Source organism: Oncorhynchus keta, chromosome 2 (genome assembly GCF_023373465.1).
Source record: "Oncorhynchus keta strain PuntledgeMale-10-30-2019 chromosome 2, Oket_V2, whole genome shotgun sequence".
Classification (NCBI taxonomy): domain Eukaryota; kingdom Metazoa; phylum Chordata; class Actinopteri; order Salmoniformes; family Salmonidae; genus Oncorhynchus; species Oncorhynchus keta.
In genome coordinates this window covers 47,147,802-47,169,983 of record NC_068422.1, presented here as the reverse complement: position 1 = coordinate 47,169,983, position 22,182 = coordinate 47,147,802, and the positions used below count along the sequence as shown (strand labels likewise).

The 22,182-nt window shown below is 44.5% G+C and overlaps 1 protein-coding gene across 3 annotated transcripts in view; it reads right to left on the bottom strand.

The window, feature by feature from the left end:
* Positions 1 to 22,182, bottom strand: part of LOC118401457 (inositol polyphosphate-5-phosphatase A) — a 189,721-nt gene that overhangs the window by 55,909 nt on the left and 111,630 nt on the right. For all 3 annotated transcript variants that reach the window (XM_052477865.1, XM_035798973.2, XM_052477859.1), the window contains exons 5-8: positions 15,345 to 15,408; positions 13,545 to 13,648; positions 5,577 to 5,629; positions 4,564 to 4,683 (exon numbers count right to left, since the gene is read on the bottom strand). In XM_052477865.1, coding sequence (XP_052333825.1) covers positions 4,564 to 4,683; positions 5,577 to 5,629; positions 13,545 to 13,648; positions 15,345 to 15,408 — 341 coding nt within the window. The remainder of the gene's footprint in view (positions 1 to 4,563; positions 4,684 to 5,576; positions 5,630 to 13,544; positions 13,649 to 15,344; positions 15,409 to 22,182) is intronic.

The following is a 22,182-nucleotide window of genomic DNA, read 5'->3' as shown; positions in this document are numbered from 1 at the left end:
GTGTCGCGGTCACACAGAGGTTAGAGGATAAACCAACCCAACAACGTCAAACCCAACGACTGGTCAAATCCCACAGCATTTCTAATAGGGACGCAAACAAACCTAGGGAGGAAGGATGTCAGCCACTGGATCTGGTGGTGTTGGGTGGACTGGTATAGGTGGCGATGCAAGCCGGTCCAACCTCTTCTCAGCAGTAACTCCCATCTGCCAAATCCAACATGCATGGGAGCCACATCTTACAGCCTGTGAACCCATCATATCGACTCATTTCGGCAGATCTCTATGCCGCAGATACATAACTAGGTAAAACGGTTGTAGACCATATACAGTACAATATACTCATTTACAGTTCTTCAAGCCCCATGGCTGCAGAGCTAAGAGTGAATGGTGGCTACTTGCTAATGAACTGATTCTATACAGTAGAGAATGACTGGGGGGGGGGGACTAACCCCCTGCTGCCCCCAGGCCTCCCAGGCCTCCCAGGGTGAGGAGGCAGTTCACAGTCACGCACTGCCACCCCTCTGCACACCACTACCCCCATGAAGGGCTATACTGTATTTGGTCCCTAGCTGAGCTAGCACTGTCCACTAGCCCCTAAACACAACTAGCCACTTAAAGCCTATGCTCCCCTTCAGCCTCTAATGAATTGTGTTGCAAGATTCCAGGAACCTTCAAAATAAATTCCGGTTCCTGCTTATTCCCTCCTGATTTAGGTAATCAGCCAACTGGGATTTGGGAAAGACGTATCGAAAGTTCCTGAAATGTTTCAACCCTACTACTGAATGACATAAGGCAGCAACCACAGTATTCCCTGTGCCCACACAAACACATAGGTCATAGCAGGAGCTTGCATGCAAACCCAAATAAGCATAAGCACACACATTGAGTCAATCCGATGCTCTTAAAAAAAATGAGCTATTCTACTATCACATTATTCACCACACCTCCACTAAAACACTAAGTTATACATTTTGTATAAACACGTACGCGTACCACACTACTACTACTACCCTGTCTAATCAATTTATCCGGCTTTTATTGAGGATCTCTCTGCAATTATTCAGTCCTTCTTCCAGCTGAACATGTCTATTGCCTGGAAACAGGCTCTCCTTTCTCTTCTCTTTCAGCCTGTTGTTCTGGGAAAAGCCTTAAAGGAAACGTTTAGATTGGAGGGCTCTTTGAGATGCTCTGACAGTTGACTGATGACCGTCCATAAAATGACAAAGAATTGCTGTATGGTGGCCAGTACGGCCCACTGCTTCCCCCTGGGAAACTAATTGCCCCGAATTGTTAACGGCAACATCATTTTATTTATTTTTTTTGCCAATCATTGCTTTTCAATGCCTCGAAAATGAGCATGAAACGAGCCTTTTCAGCGAACAAAACAGTTAAATGTCTCCAATGTTGATCAAATTAACTTCAGCTGTGTGACAATGGACTATATTTGTGTGAAAATAACGGCGGGGGACAAAGGGGGTCTTTACACCGAGATTTCACGGTTGTAATGTAAAACTGTTCTCTCCTGAACCGGACCAGCCACTCAAAGGGAGAGAATAAAAAGGAACACAACTCCAATAAACAAAAGGTTTTTAGCTAAAGGGGGAAAAAATGGTGTTGATTTGATCTCATAGCTATCATTTCACACGGTTCTTGGCAGCCTGCTTCCCCATCCTCTTGGCCAGGGCCCTGAATTCTGAATTAGCACAGACTCGGCGTCCTCCTTACATCACCAGTCCTTGGCGGAACTAAGCAAACTAGAGGGCATTTTACTCGATACAGAGTCATATCAATGCTTCCTTATGGGAAAAAGGGTCTGTAACGAGTCTCATAAGGAAGCATTGATATCTACAGATAAAATGTTCTAAATGCAGTGGTTGTTATCAAAAACACAATTCCCAAACCAATTTCAGGATCATAAATCAAATGTATATTTCCGATATTAAGAACATAGCATCATTTTTGTATATTCCCGCGCTCCACAAAAACAAATGTCTTATGTAATGAAGCAATGACGCCAAGCGTCAAGGGAAATATTCATATAAAGGGATAATAACTTTAGATGCCGTTTGAGGCTCACATCTCAGTGAGGGGAAGGCACAAGGGGAATAAAAACAGGCAAGGAGGGTATACATTTCAAACAGGACTTTCCCTTCTCTCATGAAGCTGCCGGCCACACATCAGCCAGAGACCGGAGAAGTGCTTTTTTGATGTGACTCAATGGAGAGGTTTGGCTGGCTAAACGCTGTTCCTTCTCAGTATTGTTCCCGGGAGGCCTTGAAGCGCTTTGGAAATAAACACTGCTTAGCAGTTAAAAGGGCCACAGAGGAAGGGGCTTATCAGATGTGTTCTCAAAGGGCCGTAAGCTGCATTATTAGCCAGGGCGCTAGATAAGGGAAGGGGCTGAGGTTGGGCCCAGCCACGGAGCTCACTCCCTAGACTGTCTCACTGACCAGGCTCCTGCACCAGCAGCCCCTCTGGATCTCAGCTGGTGGTGTCCACTTCCCCTCCTTCCCCCCTCCCCACAATGAGAGATTAGAGCTCAGAAAGAGAGAGAAGGGGGAGAGAAGAGGCTTTCGCTATAGATATTCACCCTCTCCCTTTTCCTGCTCACTTTCTGGGGTAGGAGTCAGAGTTAGGACAATGGCCAAAATGACGGTTCCCAACCGGCCGCTGAATGGGAACACTGTTGGAGGTAGCGCTTCATTCAAAGCCGGCCTGGGCACATTGTCCTCCCCGATCGGCGGAGGAGAATGGAGTTCGCTGGTGGCTGCCAAAAGGTTAGCAGCTCCTGTGAAAGGAGCAGCCCATTATGCACTGCCCCTAACAGAGCCCAGGGTCTTTTGTCTCCCCCTCCCCCCCCCGCCCCCCGCCCCGGCCCAGCCAGCTTTTTCACTCTCAGGCAGGCCGGATCTGTGCCCAAGTGTTTCCCCAAAGTGAGCGATTGAGGCGCGATGCCCCCCTTCACCCCCTGCATGGATACCAGCCTAGTCAGAACATAGGCCTACACCTCCCATACCCCTTAGGTTTCTCCTCCCACCTCCCGAAAAAGGGCAAAAATCCCCTGCCATTGTCACCTTTTAATGATATGTCCCAGGAATTAACAGTGAAGGATACCTTCTGAGCACAAGGGGACTTAGAGGAGGGGAGCGTGGAAACTGCCACTCACCAGCTCAGTGCTATTCACTGTATATATATATTTAAAGCTAACCATTTTCCCAAAACACCCCCCCCACTTCCCTGTCCATTAAATGAAAAGCATTCTTTCATCAAAATGAAAGCATGAAGGAGGGGGAAAATTATTATCTTGGAAATACATAAAACACTACATAAAACGCTAATTCACGAGGTGCCAAAACCCTTGATAATACATGGCGGCCATATGCATGCAGTTATTCAAAGTGGAAGGAGATGAAAGACGCTGTGCATTCAGACTCCATTTCAAATGGTGGTGGTGGGGGGGGGGGCACGTAAGGCAGGGCTGCCACGTAGCTTTTATTTGGTGTTAGCATGACCAGGTAAAGAGCAAAGGGCCACTAGAAAACTACATCATCCCTCTCCACTGTCAATGGACGTCACATAAATCACATTAGCGGGAACGGCTCTTGTGTTTTCTTAGAGGGGTCTTTGGGTGCAGGACGAAGGATTCTCTGCTGGTAGAGAGGTGAGCGTGTTGCTCGGGGTCGAATGGAAAGGAGGAGAGGACGGTGAGAGGCGATATGGAGAGAATGGTGAACGCAGAGATGGAGAGGATACTGAGAGGAGAAATTAAGAGAATAGGTGGAGAGGTTATAGGTTATATCCTTCCTGTTTGTCCCTGTCCGGGGGTGTCATCGGATGGGGCCACAGTGTCTCCTGACCCCTCCTGTCTCAGCCTCCAGTATTTATGTTGCAGTAGTTTATGTGTCGGGGGGCTAGGGTCAGTTTGTTATATCTGGAGTACTTCTCCTGTCCTATCCGGTGTCCTGTGTGAATTTAAGTATGCTCTCTCTAATTCTCTCTTTCTCTCTTTCTTTCTCTCGGAGGACCTGAGCCCTAGGACCATGCCTCGGGACTACCTGACATGATGACTCCTTGCTGTCCCCAGTCCACCTGGCCGTGCTGCCGCTCCAGTTTCAACTGTTCTGCCTGTGATTATTATTATTTGACCATGCTGGTCATTTATGAACATTTGAACATCTTGGCCATGTTCTGTTATAATCTCCACCCGGCACAGCCAGAAGAGGACTGGCCACCCCACATAGCCTGGTTCCTCTCTAGGTTTCTTCCTAGGTTTTGGCCTTTCTAGGGAGTTTTTCCTAGCCACCGTGCTTCTACACCTGCATTGCTTGCTGTTTGGGGTTTTAGGCTGGGTTTCTGTACAGCACTTTGAGATATCAGCTGATGTACGAAGGGCTATATAAATACATTTGATTTGATTTAGGTGGAGAGAATATAGGAAGATGAGATGTGGAAAGAGGAGTGGGTGAAGAGATGGAAATAACGGAGAGGGGCTAGATGGAGAAGGGACAGAGAAAATAGTTGCAGAGACGAGATGGCGAGAATAAGGAGGAGCGTGCCAGTCACCTATCTAAGACGAAGCCCAGGGCCTTCTGTCTCGTCCCGGAGTAGACTGAGGGGCTCTTCTCCCAAGCCAGTATGTTGGAGGCATCGTGGAACAAGTGGATGTTGACCAGGTCAAAAGCACTGGGAGGGGACAGAGAGAGACTTATGTTAGTTGGACCCCAGGTAATTTCAGTTTGAGACCCCTGAACTACATGACTGACCTCTTGGCCTGTGGACCACGGGTATGGTTGTGTGAATGGAGCAGTGAGATGAATTTGTCTCGCCGCACTACAAGCAGACTGACATGTCCATTTCCCTCCTGGTAGTGCTACTGTTGCTAAGCCCGTCTCATCGATCTACTATATCAATCTCTGTAACTGTTTTTCTCAGAACGTCTCACCTCAAGATGCTTATGCTGTTGACAAACTTCTAAATAAATACGCAAAATGTCCCCCTCACCCGTGTCCCTCTCGGTCATCCCTGTCCCTCTCTCTCTCTCTCCGTCTCTTCCTCCAAGTGCCTGTCTCGAGTCATGCCTGCCTCATTTAGAATGTTACCGTTTCAGCCCTTTTGTTCTCACGTCATCCTTCTATTAGATTACGACAACCCCTCCCCCTCCCCCCCTACGCCCGCTCTGCCCAAACGTTTGTATTCATCTCGCACAGGTTCAATTGTATGTAATGTTTTCTGTCATCTGTCATATGCAACTGCTGACTAACGCGATTATGCCTAATCCAATCCTGGCCCGTTCCTAGCTCACTGTCGGTTGGGAGAGGGAGCGAAGTAAAGTCTCTCTCTAGGGAAGACTGACTCTACCTCTCTGTCTATGAAGAACAGACCTGCAAAGCCCCATGGGATATACCCTATGGATAGAGGGGTAAAGCCAAAGTGACAGGTACTGCGAGTGATACTGCTAGGCTTTACAGGTAGTCACAGTTGGACGTGACGCTGAAATGCACCTGGAGGAAAAGCTGATATTCAATTTGATCCTAAGTGTAGCGTGAGATGTAACATGAGATGTGCTAGAAACTCACCAGTCAGCCAGAGCCCATCGAGTCCTGATAAAGCCTTTTCTGGACCACTTGCACTGCAACATAGGGAGGATACACATGCAGACTGAACGTTAGCATTGATTGCATGGAATTGAAACTTACTGCAGTGCACCAACAATCTCAACTGGCATACATAGCCAGTGCGGGCTATACAAACGCAAAGACAAACTCTCTTCTGAGAGTTTTTCTTCCATTTCAATAGGATTCTAATCATTACTATACAGCATATCAATTTTCCCTGTATTTACATATTTGTCTAACCTGAGCCTCATAATATATAACATAAGCCATTTTAGCAGACACTTTGATCCTAAGCGACTTACGGTCATGCGTGCATACATTGTTTATGTATGGGTGGTCACGGGAATTTAGCCCACTATACCGTGGTTGCAGGTACCATGCTATACCAACTGAGCTACAGAGGACCAGCACTGTCATGACAATGGGAAAACAGTATGACTTCCAAAGTGTTCTAGTGGCCTGACCTAAAGCCACCTGGTCAACCTCCTATAGCCTCACCCCCATAGTGCTACTAACTGCGGGAATTACCCGGTCAGGAGTCCCAGCTCTCACACAGCATATGATTTACCATGAAGCTCGTGATTGAACGAGAGAAAAATTGACGCTTGCAACCGTCCTAATTTTGAACGCATAAATAAATAAATATTCCAGGGGCTTTCTGAGCATCCTAATGGGGGAGTTAACCGTGGTGATGAATAAACTAATTATGGCCCAGGTCACATAATTACAAATGGACTCGTTTTATTTAAAAAACTTAGATGCAATTTTAAAGGCCTGAGAGCTATTTGATTGCATCTCACATCCTTCAATCTGCATTAGTACAAGATTAACTGTATCAAATTGAATTACATTAGCATACTTGAATTAATCTATACCGCCTGGCAGAACGTATGGGCCCAATTATACCCCACTGTCCAATATTCTGTGTGTTTGAGGTAAAACTAAATCGTTTTATCATGAACGGATTCCACTCAAATATTTTGTGATCATTTTAAAAGACAAATAATACAACGAACAGTTTTACACGATGTTGTCGTCGAAAATAAAATACACGAGGAAGTACTTCTACCTTCAACAAAACAAACACAGATGTTTCACGGATATTGATTGAGTAATCACATTGTGACATTTAGGTGGTAAGAAGAGGTTTTTATGCATCATATTAACCCGACTTCCTGAGGGAGATTCATGTTCACTGTATATATGTGATGTGTGATATATGTGACAACATTGTAATGACTTTAATAAAGAGAGGATGCGGAAGAGGAGGAAGAGGATGACGGGGAGGGGAGTGAGGAGGCAAGGAGAGGATGGGCTCCAAACCTGCACTCTTAATGCAGCGCGAAATACATTTCATCTAAAATGTAATTTAAAGAGCCATTAACTACAATCATAACATTTAAATCCATCACTTCCTGTCGTGCAACCTCAGATTGCCCCGCTTCCTCCTCCTATGACTGATTGACCCTTGTCGCCTTGTTTGGCTATGGCACCATGCACACACGCACACACACACCTCCATTCATCAACACACAGTGTTGTCACACGGGCCTGGGAAATTCACAGACAGAGTGACAACCAACTACCATGTACCCAATCAAATACAAGAGTGTAATGTCTGCCTAAACGACTACAGGATGTGCTACAGGGCCAGGAACACACCTGGGTCCTAGTGATTAAAATGTACATGCCCTATTGCTCTAGGTAAGACAAGTTGAAAAGCTGGGGGGTGACACAGGCTGAGGGTGAAGGCAGTAAAGGATTGAGGCTGACCTTCCATGGCCAGTGATGGGGTCCCCAGACTGTGACAGTGATGAACGGCTGTAGAGTGGGGGTCAGCCATGACAGCCAGGCTCCCAGCCGACACGGGACGGAGAGGCGAGTAGTGGAGAGTGGGCTATGGGGCCATCAAATGGATTCCCCATTACAGGAAGCGGCATAAACTCCCCACTTGTGTCCATTGGAAGTTTTCAGTTCCGCTATCAAATGTCACGCGTGTCACGGTGGCACGCACACACTCCCATCTCCCCAGTCCTTTTTTAAATGTATTTGTTGACCTTTCCTATATCTCAGCTGAGACCCCCCCCCACTCAGACAGGGATCCCATCAAATAAGAAAGAGGGGTCTTTAGGACTAGGGTGGGTTTTACAGGACTGGAAAGATAAGAGAGATGTAAATGGGAAAAATAATCTGACCAACTGGGGACATTTTGCCAGTCCCCACAAGGAAAAAAGCTTTTTCGGGTTAGAATTAGTGTTAGATTTAGGCTTAGCGGTTAAAGGTAAGGGACATTTTGTATGGGAATCAATTGTGTTAGTAAAACAAGACTGTGTGTGTGTGTGTGTGTGTGTGTGTGTGTGTGTGTGTGTGTGTGTGTGTGTGTGTGTGTGTGTGTGTGTGTGTGTGTGTGTGTGTGTGTGTGTGTGTGTGTGTGTTTGTGGTGGGATTGAGGGGGGTCTCTGATTAAAATGTCCCAAACCAGTGCTGTGTAGAGGGTGAAGGCAAGGACAAGTCCTTTATAGAGACAGTGGAGACCGAGGGGGGGGGTTATGGCTGCCACATAACCATAATATAAGAGTTTACAAAAGGGTACTAAAAGGGTGTCTGACTGTAGTCCACAACCAATGCTTTAATGAGCAGATGTGTGGTAGAGAACAAGAAATACAAACTTATATGGACAATGATCACTTCCGTCCAATGGGAAGGGGACCTTAAGGTCTCGGTCGTGTACTTTATTTGTATAAGCAAATGACAAATCCTTATGATGGCATTGTTGGGGGGGGGGAAGCATGCATTACTGCACCAAACAAAAAATACATACAGTGGGGCAAAAAAAAGTATTTAGTCAGCCACCAATTGTGCAAGTTCTCCCACTTAAAAAGACGAGAGAGGCCTGTAATTTTCATCATAGGTACACTTCAACTATGACAGACAAATGAGAAAACAAATCCAGAAAATCACATTGTAGGATTTTTTAAATGAATTTATTTGCAAATTATGGTGGAAAATAAGTATTTGGTCACCTACAAACAAGCAAGATTTCTGGCTCTCACAGACCTGTAACTTCTCCTTTAAGAGGCTCCTCTGTCCTCCACTTGTTACCTGTATTAATGGCACCTGTTTGAACTTGTTATCAGTATAAAAGACACCTGTCCAAAACCTCAAACAGTCACACTCCAAAGTCCACAATGGCCAAGACCAAAGAGCTGTCAAAGGACACCATAAACAAAATTGTAGACCTGCACCAGTCTGGGAAGACTGAATCTGCAATAGGTAAGCAGCTTGGTTTGAAGAAATCAACTGTGGGAGCAATTATTAGGAAATGGAAGACATACAAGACCACTGATAATCTCCCTCGATCTGGGAGTCCACGCAAGATCTCACCCCGTGGGGTCAAAATGATCACAAGAACAGTGAGCAAAAATCCCAGAACCACACGGGGGACCTAGTGAATGACCTGCAGAGAGTGGGGACCAAAGTAACAAAGCCTACCATCAGTAACACACTACGCCGCCAGGGACCCAAATCCTGCAGTGCCAGACGTGTCCCCCTGCTTAAGCCAGTACATGTCCAGGCCCGTCTGAAGTTTGCTAGAGAGCATTTGGATGATCCAGAAGAAGATTGGGAGAATGTCATATGGTCAGATGAAACCAAAATATAACTTTTTGGTAAAAACTCAACTCGTCGTGTTTGGAGGACAAAGAATGCTGAGTTGCATCCAAAGAACACCATACCTACTGTGAAGCATGGGGGTGGAAACATCATGCTTTGGGGCTGTTTTTCTGCAAAGGGACAAGGACGACTGATCCGTGTAAAGGAAAGAATGAATGGGGCCATGTATCGTGAGATATTGAGTGAAAACCTCCTTCCAACAGCAAAGGGCTTTGAAGATGAAACGTGGCCGGGTCTTTCAGCATGAAAATGATCCCAAACACACCACGCGGGCAACGAAGGAGTGGCTTCGTAAGAAGCATTTCAAGGTCCTGGAGTGGCCAAGCCAGTCTCCAGATCTCAACCCCATAGAAAATCTTTGGAGGGAGTTGAAAGTCCATGTTGCCCAGCAACAGCCCCAAAACATCACTGCTCTAGAGGAGATCTGCATGGAGGAATGGGCCAAAATAGCAGCAACAGTGTATGAAAACCTTGTGAAGACTTACAGAAAACGTTTGACCTCTGTCATTGCCAACAAAGGGTATATAACAAAGTAGTGAGATAAACTTTTGTTATTGACCAAATACTTATTTTCCACCATAATTTGCAAATATTTTTTTTTCTCATTTTGTCTGTCATAGTTGAAGTGTACCTATGATGAAAATTACAGGCCTCTCATCTTTTTAAAGTGGGAGAACTTGCACAATTGGTGGCTGGCTAAATACTTTTTTGCCCCACTGTACATACATACATACATACATACATACATACATACATACATACATACATACATACATACATACATACATACATACATACATACATACATACATACATTACATACATACATACTTGGGCAAGTTGAAAGGTTTGACGAAACTATAAAGGAATGACAGCTTACCAAATCCATCACATACATTTTTCAAAAGAAATGTGCCTGTTATTTTGTCCAGTTCCTTCTTATTCAGCTTTTCATTGAATGTCCCCCCTCTCCTTTCTCCTCCACTTGAAGCCATAACTCACAGTCTGGGGAGTATGAAGGCAATGTGTTTTGCATACAGGGAGGGAGAGGTTGTCATTTCAGCAGACTCAACCTAAGGGACTTGGGGTCACAGTAGGGTCCTGTTCACCTCAATTGGGGACATGGAAGTCTACATGGGACAGCAAGGGAGGGTATGTGTGTGACACAAGGTCCGACACGCCCACCCACACCGACCAACCCAAGTGCACTCAAATCTAAGAGAAGCCAGGAAATGTCATTTTGTCTCGGTTGCATTGCTGGTATTTAACCAGCGCTGCCACTCGAACAGGGACTGTACCGACCAAGCCCCTCCCACCATGATGTCAGCAGGCCATCTAAGAGTGACAGTTTATTAATGGTCGACTGTAAAGGTAACGCTCAAGTGGAGAAAGAGAGGTGTTACGTCTCCGACGAGCCGCCTAAACTGTCTGCTGCTACATTCTACTGCATCACCTCTATGGGATGTAATAAAAAAATGTAAAAAAGTAAATCGTATAGATTCCAATGGAAAATAACGTGTCTTAACCCATGCTCTCTGTAACGCACATATTCTAAGCTCCTGGCGAGGCCTTTTTTCTTGTTTATCACGGTCCATGTGTGTATGCATGTCTTAGGATTTGGTTCCACAACACTCAGACCCAGAGCGGTACCCTGCAGAACCCAGTTGGGACCACATTGCGGGGCCTGTGGCGGTCCTTCTCGTCCCAGATCCCATGTTAATAGGATTCCTTAAGGCTGTAGATGGATGGCAAATCCAGGCGGTTTCATCTACTAAAAGACAGCATAAATCACCATGGAAGAAGCGGGGACGAGGCAGGGGTTATCGCGCGCCTGACTTCCTCATGAGATCTCTGCATTAAACCATTAGTGAAATTAATTCATCTTTCATAAGAGGTTTGAGCAGTATTTGTGATCTATGATAACAACCAATTTCTCACTAGCCTGGCGGGGGGGGACAAGGAAAAAAATAGTCAGCCCTGATAGACTACACAAATCTGCTTTTTTTTTAAATGGGCTAACATTATCTGGAGTGCTGCTCTCGGAAGCATCATCCAAGATTCATAACCCAGCCAGCGAAAGAGGAATAAAGAGAAATCAAGAGGAATAAATCAGGGAGCAAACTTTTCTCTTCCAAGCGTTCGCTTTTAGCGCCACTCCCGGTGTTGTTTGGTTTTGCCACTCAGTCTTCGTAACTCACCGAACACCGCTTTCTTGTCATAATTGTAAACGACTTCACGCCTCAATCGACGTAATTGGTTTTAGATCATCTGCGAAAATGGCAAACTGGGGAACTCCAAGGTGGGGTGGAAGAGAAAGATGAGTGTGTGTGTGTGTGTGTGTGTGTGTGTGTGTGTGTGTGTGTGTGTGTGTGTGTGTGTGTGTGTGTGTGTGTGTGTGTGTGTGTGTGTGTGTGTGTGTGTGTGTGTGTGTGAGAGAGAGAAAGAGGCAGAAATTGGGAGACTGCGTCTGTGAAAGGCCGTATCCATCTCCTTTGCATATATTTGAGGAGGCGGCCGGTGGAGCGCGGTTGACAGATGAGCGTGGAGTATGGGAATGACACGCGGGCAGTCACGCTCTTTATTACTATATCAGCACAGCGCGACGCTACCTTATGATGTGGACCAAACAGAGGTACCCACAGAACGAACAGACAGACACAGGCTGCATTACAAAGCGTGGCGAGCAACCAAATTAAAGACTTTGCAATGCTGCCATCTCAATCTTTCACTGTTCAACTGAGCCTTGTAATAAATTAGGGAACGTAAACTAAAGAAAACATTCTGAAACCGAAATAACTGTCTCCTCCTCCAAACATAACGATGGTAATTTTGGCCAAACAGTTCTATTTTTGTTTCATCAGACCAGAGGACATTTCTCCAAAATATACGATCTTTGTCCCCATGTGCAGTTGCAAACCGTAGTCATTTTTATGGCGGGTTTGGAGCCAGTGGCTTCTTCCTTGCTGAGCGGCCTTTCAGGTTATGTTGATATAGGACTCATTTAACTGTGGATATAGATACTTTTGTACCTGTTTCCTCCAGCATCTTCACAAGGTCCTTTGCTGTTGTTCTGGGAATGATTTGCACTTTTCGTACCAAAGAACGTTCACCTCTAGGAGACAGAACGCGTCTCCTTCCTGAGCGGTATTATATATGCCATTTAGCAGACGCTTTTATCCAAAGCGACTTACAGTCATGTGTGCATACATTCTACGTATGGGTGGTCCCGGGAATCGAAACCACTACCCTGGAGTTACAAGCGCCATGCTCTACCAACTGAGCTACAGAACCACCAATATATGTATTACGGCTGCGTGGTCCCATGGCGTTTATACTTGCGTGCTATTGTTTGTACATATGAACGTGGTACCTTCAGGCATTTGGAAATTGTTCCCAAGGATGAACCAGACTTGTAGAGGTCTACAAAAAATTTTTGAGGTCTTGGCTGATTTCTTTTGATTTTCCCATGATGTCAAGCAAAGAGGCACTGAGTTTGAAGGTGGGCCTTGAAATACATCCACAGGTACACCTCCAATTGATTCAAATTATGTCAATTAGCATTTCAGAAGTTTCTTATTGCCATGACATCATTTTCTGGAATTTTCCAAGCTGTTTAAAGGCACAGTCAACTTAGTGTATGTAAACATCTGACCCACTTGATACATTGAGTTAGAAGTTAAATAATCTGTCTGTAAACAATTGTTGGAAAAATTACTTGTGTCATGCACAAAGTAGATGTCCTAACCGACTTGCCAAAACTATAGTTTGTTAACAAGAAATTTGTGGAGTGGTTGAAAAACTAGTTTTAATGACTCCAACCTAAGTGTATGTAAACTTCCGACTTCAACTGTACCTATTTTTTAAAATAATATGTAACATAAATCATTTTGATATGAAAAAATGTCAAAAACTATGCTACGCAAAAAGTGTTGCAAGTTCCAAAAATTGTGCATTGTGAAATTTAGAAAGTAAATATAAGTATAAGTATAAGCTATCACCAATATGTTTTCAGCTCTTGCAATACCTACTGCATTATGGGGACTAAATGCAACCACCCAAAATGTATTGTCAAGGTCCATGCCTTGCCTAAGTCATAAGTTATTTTGTTAAGATTGCGAAGTCATGTCACATTTCTGTGTAGTGTACATTACTGACGGCACTACTGTATATCAATCAAAGTCCCAGTACTTCAGGATGCAGTAGAGGCCGGGAGACAGTCCCACTCAGTCACTACAGCAACAGTGAAGTGATACACACCTCAGGGAAGTAGTCCTGAGGAAACTTCTCCTTCTCCAACATGGGTGTGCTCTCTAGTGTGTCTGAGTAGATCTCTTTCCCAACCACCTTCTTGAATTTCTTGGCTAAGGGGAAGAACACAGACAAAGAAAGCCAAAGAGGACGTATTAATACAAGACAAGCTAGTCGTTTAAGAGGCTAGGATTCGCAGTCCAAACCTACTAATGTAGTTTAACCTACTAAGCAGTTTTGTAGATCTAGATGTAGTCATGCGTGCATAAATCCAGGGCTTCATCAGGCTACTACTCCACCTGCTGGTTGTAAGTGGAAGTATCTAGAGTTTCTCCTGCACAGATTCTCCACGCCTACCCTGTCTAAGATCAGGTTGCGTGTTGTACTTCCACGGAGGCCTTAGACGATCCGTTGTTGAGGCGATCCAAATAGCACCGGGATGGGCAACTTTGATGGGTGTGGGGGGGGGCTACAAAACTGAACTCATCATGAGGGGCAGCAGTGGCTCGCGGGTCTGTGTACCCACATCCATACCCAAACACGTAGCCAGAGCAGGCACCAGACTTTTGGGGGCCCTACGTTACATTTTGTTGGGGCAATTTGCTGTGGAAATTGCACCTTGTGTATTCTGTATATTCTAACAACAGGATACAAAAATGAAAGTTTTGTGGGAGATTGATCCGCGGGCCTAAAAACCCCCAATCCATGAAACAGCGTGATGCCGTGACCTATACTCATAAGATCAGTGTCAGAGATCTTGAACTAAATGAAGGTTCCTAGAACTAAAGGGTCTTCCTCTCGGATCAAAGGGAAGTATGTTTTACATGGCGCTATGCCCTTCAGTTACACGAAGTTACAAACATTCAAAAGGCGGAAAATATCTCAGAGGTCAAAACGGTTTGGCATGGCAAAGATCTGACACTGATCCTATGAGTATGGGTCATGGCCTCTGCGTAAGTGCAAAACATAACCTGAACTGGGGTCAGAGCCTAAAAATGTCTTCCACAGTCACGTGACACCTGGAACCGTTTCCATGAAGAGTCTCAGAGTAGCAGGGCTGATCTAGGATCCGTTTGGACTAGATTATAATGAATGGACAGGGGGTACCTGATCAGCAATCCTACTCTGAGACGCTTAATGGATTAATATGGATCCTGGCAAATGTGGCATAGTTCTTTACCAAGGAAGCAGGTGAAAAGATTGATGTAGGCTACAAAGTTAACATTTTTATTCAGTCCAGTAACATCTTGTACAGGGTGAATGAGCTCATTCTGGACATAACCTAATCCCATGTAAGAGAAGCATGGTGTTTTCCGAGGGGGTTTGACGGGTGAAGGTGAGGGTGTGTGCGCGCGTATATGCCTGCTGATGTGTGTGCGTGTGTGTATCCATGTCCGCATGCATGTGTGTGTCCTCTCGCCCCCCCCGCCCCGTCCTTCACTGGGGGTGAGTGCATGGTGCTAATGCTGACACTGGTGTAATGGGAACGACGTTGTGGCTCCACATCTATATCCCCTCTTTTAATTAGCCTGGCCGCCGGGCCCCTGGCCCTCTGACACCCCGGGCTGATGAGAGCGCCGTAACTGTCCAATAACCTCCGTACACAATTACCGTGGAGCCCGAAATCTCATGAATTAAATCCTAATATTAACAAGCATTACCATTCTATCGCTCACTTTACGTTATATTCCCCAGTCAATGTCAACTGTACTGGTTTTGATGGAAGTGGTGATGGGCCGTGTAGGGTGTTATACGCAGGGGGGACTGTGAGAGAGCAGGAGTGGAGATTTCATTGGGGGGGCGACTCACCTTTGAAATCAAACTGCTGGATGTTTTTCAATGATTCGTGAAGGAAGTAGCAACTTCCTAGTGCCTGGAAAAGAGAAAGAGAGGGTGTGAGCTGTGGGAGAATTGTTCCCATTCAGTCAGAGATGATTGGAAAATAACGAACCACAAAATGTTACTGCGCAATAGAAATAAAGATTGGTTCCAGGTAGTACGAAGCTCCATTCATTTGTAGAATGTTGATGTGGAGAGCAACAAGGTATAACACTAACCATCCCAGGCAACAGATCACGCCACTATTCCCCACAGCAGATATCGAATGAAAATCCCGTCAATGGAATATACATGCAATATAAGTAGTGTGTTGTATACTATCAGTGTAGGGAACTATCAGCACAGTGCAGTGCATTCAATACAGAGTCCTCAGACCCTACACTTGGTACAAGTCCTCCTGATGTGAAGAATAAATCATTCCAGTTGATCAAAGGACACATTCAGATGGACTTTGGAACATCCAAAGACCTACTTCAATAGGATTAAAATCGTCATTTCTGAAAAGAACAATCAAAACACAAAAGCTTCCCCAGTCTGTAGACAACCCAAACAAACTCGCTGAGGGGGGAAAAATACAATGGCAGGGGATTTGATGCAGTTCACAGTCCACTACACCACGACATGCTTTCTCCGTGCTTTTTACTGTCCTCTTCACATCCATGCAGTAGAGGAAAAGACTGCTCTTGGTCCTCTGGGTCTTTGAGATAGTGAGCCCTCGGCCCTTGCTTGAGGGTTATTTAGTCATTGTTCCTGCTGCCCACAACCCTCCTTTCTCTTCCTACATTGCAGCACACAAAGCACAGAGAGGAAAAGAGAGGTTAGAAAGAGATATTAAGGGAGAGAAGGAGAGAGGCTGAATGACAACACAAACGTGTGAGAGCGAGAGTGTGTGTGTGTGTGTGTGTGTCTGAGAGAGCGCAACAGAGGGAGAAACTCCCAAAACACTGCAGTAGACCAGTTAAGTCATGTGCAGGTAGAGGACTGGGTAGTGGTGGGACAAGGAAGGGCGCATGAGATGCAGAGAGAGAGAGAGGGAAAGAGAGAGACATACGTCCCCCTAGAGGAGAGAAGACGGACACCAGCGGGAGAGAGAGAGCCAGGATAGTCCGATTTTGTGCCGTTGTCCTTTGAGGGGTGGAGCAGACGCCCTCTCTGGCAGGGGGGTTTGGGGGCTCGCCGGGCCGGCCCTGCATTATTTATGAGCGCCGGGACATCTTGAGATTAAACATAGGCTGATTTGTCAAAAGCACAAACATGAGGTCCTGCCCATCTCCTTGACACGGAGGTTCATCCAACGGAAAACACTGTCGCACATTTAACTGACGAGAACAGTGGCTGGTGACCCAGGCCCACCGCTGCTCCTTCCATCTTCCTCCCTCCTTTTCCTGAAGGACAGAAAAGTGAGGGATGGAGGAAAAGCGGGTGGACTCGAGGTCAACTTTCTCCACAGCAGCATGACGACTTCCATGACGGGCCCCGTTTATTTGTCTTCACTTTTCTTTGTTATTTTTCACCTCAAACTGCCACTGACAGAGTGAGAGAGAGAGAGAGAGGGGGGGACATGAGGGGAGAAACTGTGCTAGAAGTCTGTAGCTCAGTTGGTAGAGCATGGCGCTTGTAACGCCAGGGTAGTGGGTTCGATTCCCGGGACCACCCATACGTAGAATGTATGCACACATGACTGTAAGTCGCTTTGGATAAAAGCGTCTGCTAAATGGCATATATTATTATTATTATATAAGTCAAAATGATACTTCTGTTATTGTTTTTGTTGTTGCTGCTGCTTATTTTTTATTTGGTATCGATCCAGAATAAATAGTAATAAATAGGCTCGGGCGATATACCGTATGTTTTATTACATTTTAGGGGTGTTGGCGTCACCCCCGTCACTGCTTACAACTCTATAAGTTAAGTATAACTATAAGATGTGTCAAATCAATTATATCCAGCGAACGAGTCCAGCTATGCATTTGGTTTCCTAGCTTGCAAACTGTGGCTAGATGTCCAGATCAAGCTTCTTGCTTACAGCAGAGAAATTCAATCCCCTCCTGGAGGAAGATCCCTGTACCTAAATTGTTTCGTGCGTCAACATATACAGTGGAGAAAAAAAGTATTTAGTCAGCCACCAATTGTGCAAGTTCTCCCATTTAAAAAGGCGAGAGAGGCCTGTAATTTTCATCAAAGGTACACTTCAACTATGACAGACAAAATGAGCAAAAAAATCCAGAAAATCACATTGTAGGATTTTTAATTTATTTATTTGCAAATTATATGGTGGAAAATAAGTATTTGGTCAATAACAAAAGTTTCTCACTACTTTGTTATATACCCTTTGTTGGCAATGACAGAGGTCAAACGTTTTCTGTAAGTCTTCACAAGGTTTTCACACACTGTTGCTGCTATTTTGGCCCATTCCTCCATGCAGATCTCCTCTAGAACAGTGATGTTTTGGGGCTGTTGCTGGGCAACATGGACGTTCAACTCCCTCCAAAGATTTTCTATGGGGTTGAGATCTGGAGACTGGCTAGGCCACTCCAGGACCTTGAAATGCTTCTTACGAAGCCACTCCTTTGTTGCCCGGGCGGTGTGTTTGTGATCATTGTCATGCTGAAAGACCCAGCCACGTTTCATCTTCAATGCCCTTGCTGATGGAAGGGGGTTTTCACTCAAACATCATTCGTTCCTTTACACGGATCAGTCGTCCTGGTCCCTTTGCAGAAAAACAGCCCCAAAGCATGATGTTTCCACCCCCATGCTTCACAGTAGGTATAGTTTTCTTTGGATGCAACTCAGCATTCTTTGTCCTCCAAACACAACGAGTTGAGTTTTTACCAAAAAGTTATATTTTGGTTTCATCTGACCATATGACATTCTCCCAATCTTCTTCTGGATCATCCAAATGCTCTCTAGCAAACTTCAGACGGGCCTGGACATGTACTGGCTTAAGCAGGGGGACACGTCTGGCACTGCAGGATTTGAGTCCCTGGCGGCGTAATGTGTTACTGATGGTAGGCTTTGTTACTTTGGTCCCAGCTCTCTGCAGGTCATTCACTAGGCCCCCCGTGTGGTTCTGAGATTTTTGCTCACCGTTCTTGTGATCATTTTGACCCCACGGGGTGAGATCTTGCATGGACCCCCAGATCGAGGGAGATTATCAGTGGTCTTGTATGTCTTCCATTTCCTAATAATTGCTCCCACAGTTGATTTCTTCAAACCAAGCTGCTTACCTATTGCAGATTCAGTCTTCCCAGCCCGGTGCAGGTCTACAATTTTGTTTCTGGTGTCCTTTGACAGCTCTTTGGTCTTGGCCATTGTGGAGTTTGGGAGTGTGACTGTTTGAGGTTGTGGACAGGTGTCTTTTCTACTGATAACAAGTTCAAACAGGTGCCATTAATACAGGTAACAAGTGGAGGACAGAGGAGCCTCTTAAAGAAGAAGTTACAGGTCTGTGAGAGCCAGAAATCTTGCTTGTTTGTAGGTGACCAAATACTTATTTTCCACCATAATTTGCAAATAAATTCATTAAAAAATCCTACAATGTGATTTTCTGGATTATTTTTCTCATTTTGTCTGTCATAGTTGAAGTGTACCTATGATGAAAATTACAGGCCTCTCTCATCTTTTTAAGAGGGAGAACTTGCACAATTGGTGGCTGACTAAATACTTTTTTGCCCCACTGTACATATATTTTTGAAATAGCGGCCCTTGTGTGCACATGAGGTAATAGCGTATATCCCGGTATGGTACAGAAACGGTATGACCTGGATTCCACACCACCCTAGTAGTTAAGCTAAAACAGAAAAAGTATAGTCTAAAATATATGACTTCCACTCAATTAAACTCAGTAAAATTCTTACAATTTCTAAACCACCCGATTTATGTTCAAATATGCAAACATTATAACATTATGTAGTCTAGCCTATCGTCAACAGAGAATCAAAATGGAATCGAAAAAGGACTGGATTTGCTTGTTTACTGCACAGGTATGGGCCTACGCAACATAATAACTCATAGGCCAACTAGTTGCAGCCATGGGTTGCTGCACACTCATAAATGCTCAGTGGACATCGATCACTCCACAAAACTCAGCGAATGCGACCGTCCAAAATAATAATAAATAATAATAATTTAGCAGACGCTTTTATCCAAAGCGACTTACAGTCATGTGTGCATACATTCTACGTATGGGTGGTCCCGGGAAAATAGAATTGATACGATGACTTTAAACAAATCGCAATGAATCAAACTTCAAATAAATGATAAACAATTGTGCCTAAGTGGCTATCTGTGTAATCACGAAAAATCTACTTAACCTCTAGCCTAATAAATATTTATTTGGCATCAGGGTTGAAAACACCGACAGGCTGGTTTAATGCTCCCCCCAGCCTCAGGCACTCTTCATGAAGAACCTATTATTAGTGGGCTGCAATTAATCCATTTGTCTCTGGACATGACAGGCTGAAAATATTAATTAGAGACTGACTGCGCCGACAGGATATGCTTATCTTTTTACCAGTGGCTTTACAATGGCCTGTGTCAAGCGTACGTTTGTCACGTCCCACTTCATTGATTAGCTGCCAGATTCACTTGAAATAATTAAAAGTATATTTTACATATTTATAAACCCCACTGTCACGACCGCTACTTAATTTTCCATTAGTAAAATGTACTCTAAGTGTGACTGGCGAGGGCCAGGGGGAGCTCGGAGAAAAGAGTAATCGCCATAATTGTAGACAGAAAGACAATGACCGCTCCATAAAAGGCAGGTTTTATTGCCCAAACTGGCAATGCTCTCTCTTACCGGGAGTCGTATAGGCCACACCGCTGTGACTAGATAAGCACACTTACACAACGGAAGCGGTGTGTGTGTGTGTGTGTGTATGTGTGTGCAGGGACATAATCAGGGTTTTAGTGAGGTCGAAGCTTATTTACTGCATTTCTATTCAATTTAAAAAAATGTATATACTAATTTGAAGAACAGCAAAAATGAACAAAAATGACCCCAGCCATTATCACCTTGGCGGTTTTAGGTTAATTCACCTCAGTCAATATACAAACACATGGCCCATTAAGACTCCAGTGGGCGATTGAGATGAGACGAACAACCATCGATATAAATGAAAACATATGACATTTTATTATTTGTATTTTGATTGCATTTAAATGTAGGCCTATAGGGAAGATAGGACGTGGAAATGTTCATATTGAAACATACCTTTTTTCTAAGTTCCTAACGTGTTTGATAAGATTAGTGCTGACTTTCTCAGGGGACCGCACATGGGGCCTAACCACAAGTTTGGGAACCACTGTACTAGCCTCTCTCTCTGCTTTCATTCTCTCTCTCCTCTGCTTCCTCCTGCATACATTGCAGCCTACCTCAGACAGTGATGTGGCGCACAGCGGTGAGGCTATCTCAGTAGCCTCCTCTCTGTAAAGCAAAGTTATGAGAATTTAGTAGTGAATGTTTTGCTATCCTTTTGAATATCCCTTTGAGCATGGTGAAGTTATTCTACTTTGGATGGTGTATCAATACACCCAGTCACTACAAAGAAACAGGTGTCCTTCCTAATCCAGTTGCCGGAGAGGAAGGAAACCACTCAGGGATTTCACAATGAGGCCAATGGTGACTTTAAAACAGTTACAGAGTTTAATGGCTGTGATAGGAGAAACTGAGGATGGATAACATTGAAGTTACTCCACAATACTAACCTAATTGACAGAGTGAAAAGGAAAACCTTTACAGAATAAAATATCTCCAAAATATATATCCTGCTTGCAATAAGGCACAAAAGTAATACTGTAAAAAATGTGGCAAAGCAATTAACTTTTTGTCCTGAATACAAAGTGTTATGTTTGGGGCAAATCCAATACAACACATTACTGAGTACCACTCTCCATATTTCCAAGCATAGTGGTGGCTGCATAATGTTTATGGGTGTGATTGCAATCATTAAGGACTGGGGAGTATTTCAGAATATTAAATAAAAGAGAATGCCAAGCTGTCATCAAGGCAAAGGGTGATTTGTTTAACACTTTTTTTGGTTACTACATGATTCCATATGTGTTATTTCATAGTTTTGATGTCGACACTATTATTCTACAATGTAGAAAATAGTTTTTAAAAATCAAGAGAAACCCTGGAATGAGTTGGTGTGTAATATATATACACGCACGCACGCACGCACGCACGCACGCACGCACGCACGCACGCACGCACACCAGTTAAAGCAGAATTACTTTCCCTTTGTTCCTCAACTATAGTGTATGATACACAATTTTCAAATCTCGGAGTCTCTACTTTTATCCAATGTAAACAACTTGCTACATAAGACTAAATGGAGCCGGTCGGTCACATATGTTGTCACGGCCCTGTGTGTATGACAGAGAGAAAGAGAGCGAGAGCGCAGTACACAGACAGTTGACATTTCCAAAAACCCCAGTAGATAAGGGCTGGAGAGTTGAGAGATCCAGAAGCCTGCATAGTCTGTTTCACTGAGTGCTATATCGATACTGTGCTGCAGAAATTAGTTATAGTCGATGAAAAGTAGTACGGAATCAGTGACCTCTAATGGATTTTCTGCATTTAATGTGAAAAATGAGCCATAAAGCAAACATAAAAGTAATAATTTTTCTCCATTCCGCCCTGAGGAGCACAGTCTGTCCCAAGAGAGTAGCCTCAACACACTCCCGTGTCACCAGTGTCACTGTGCACTTCTGGGGGGCAAATACCATACTATCCTCAAGCCACCAGCGATGCAATGCACTGAATATCCTGAGGAGCATTTTGAGACAGTGACAGAGAGAGAGA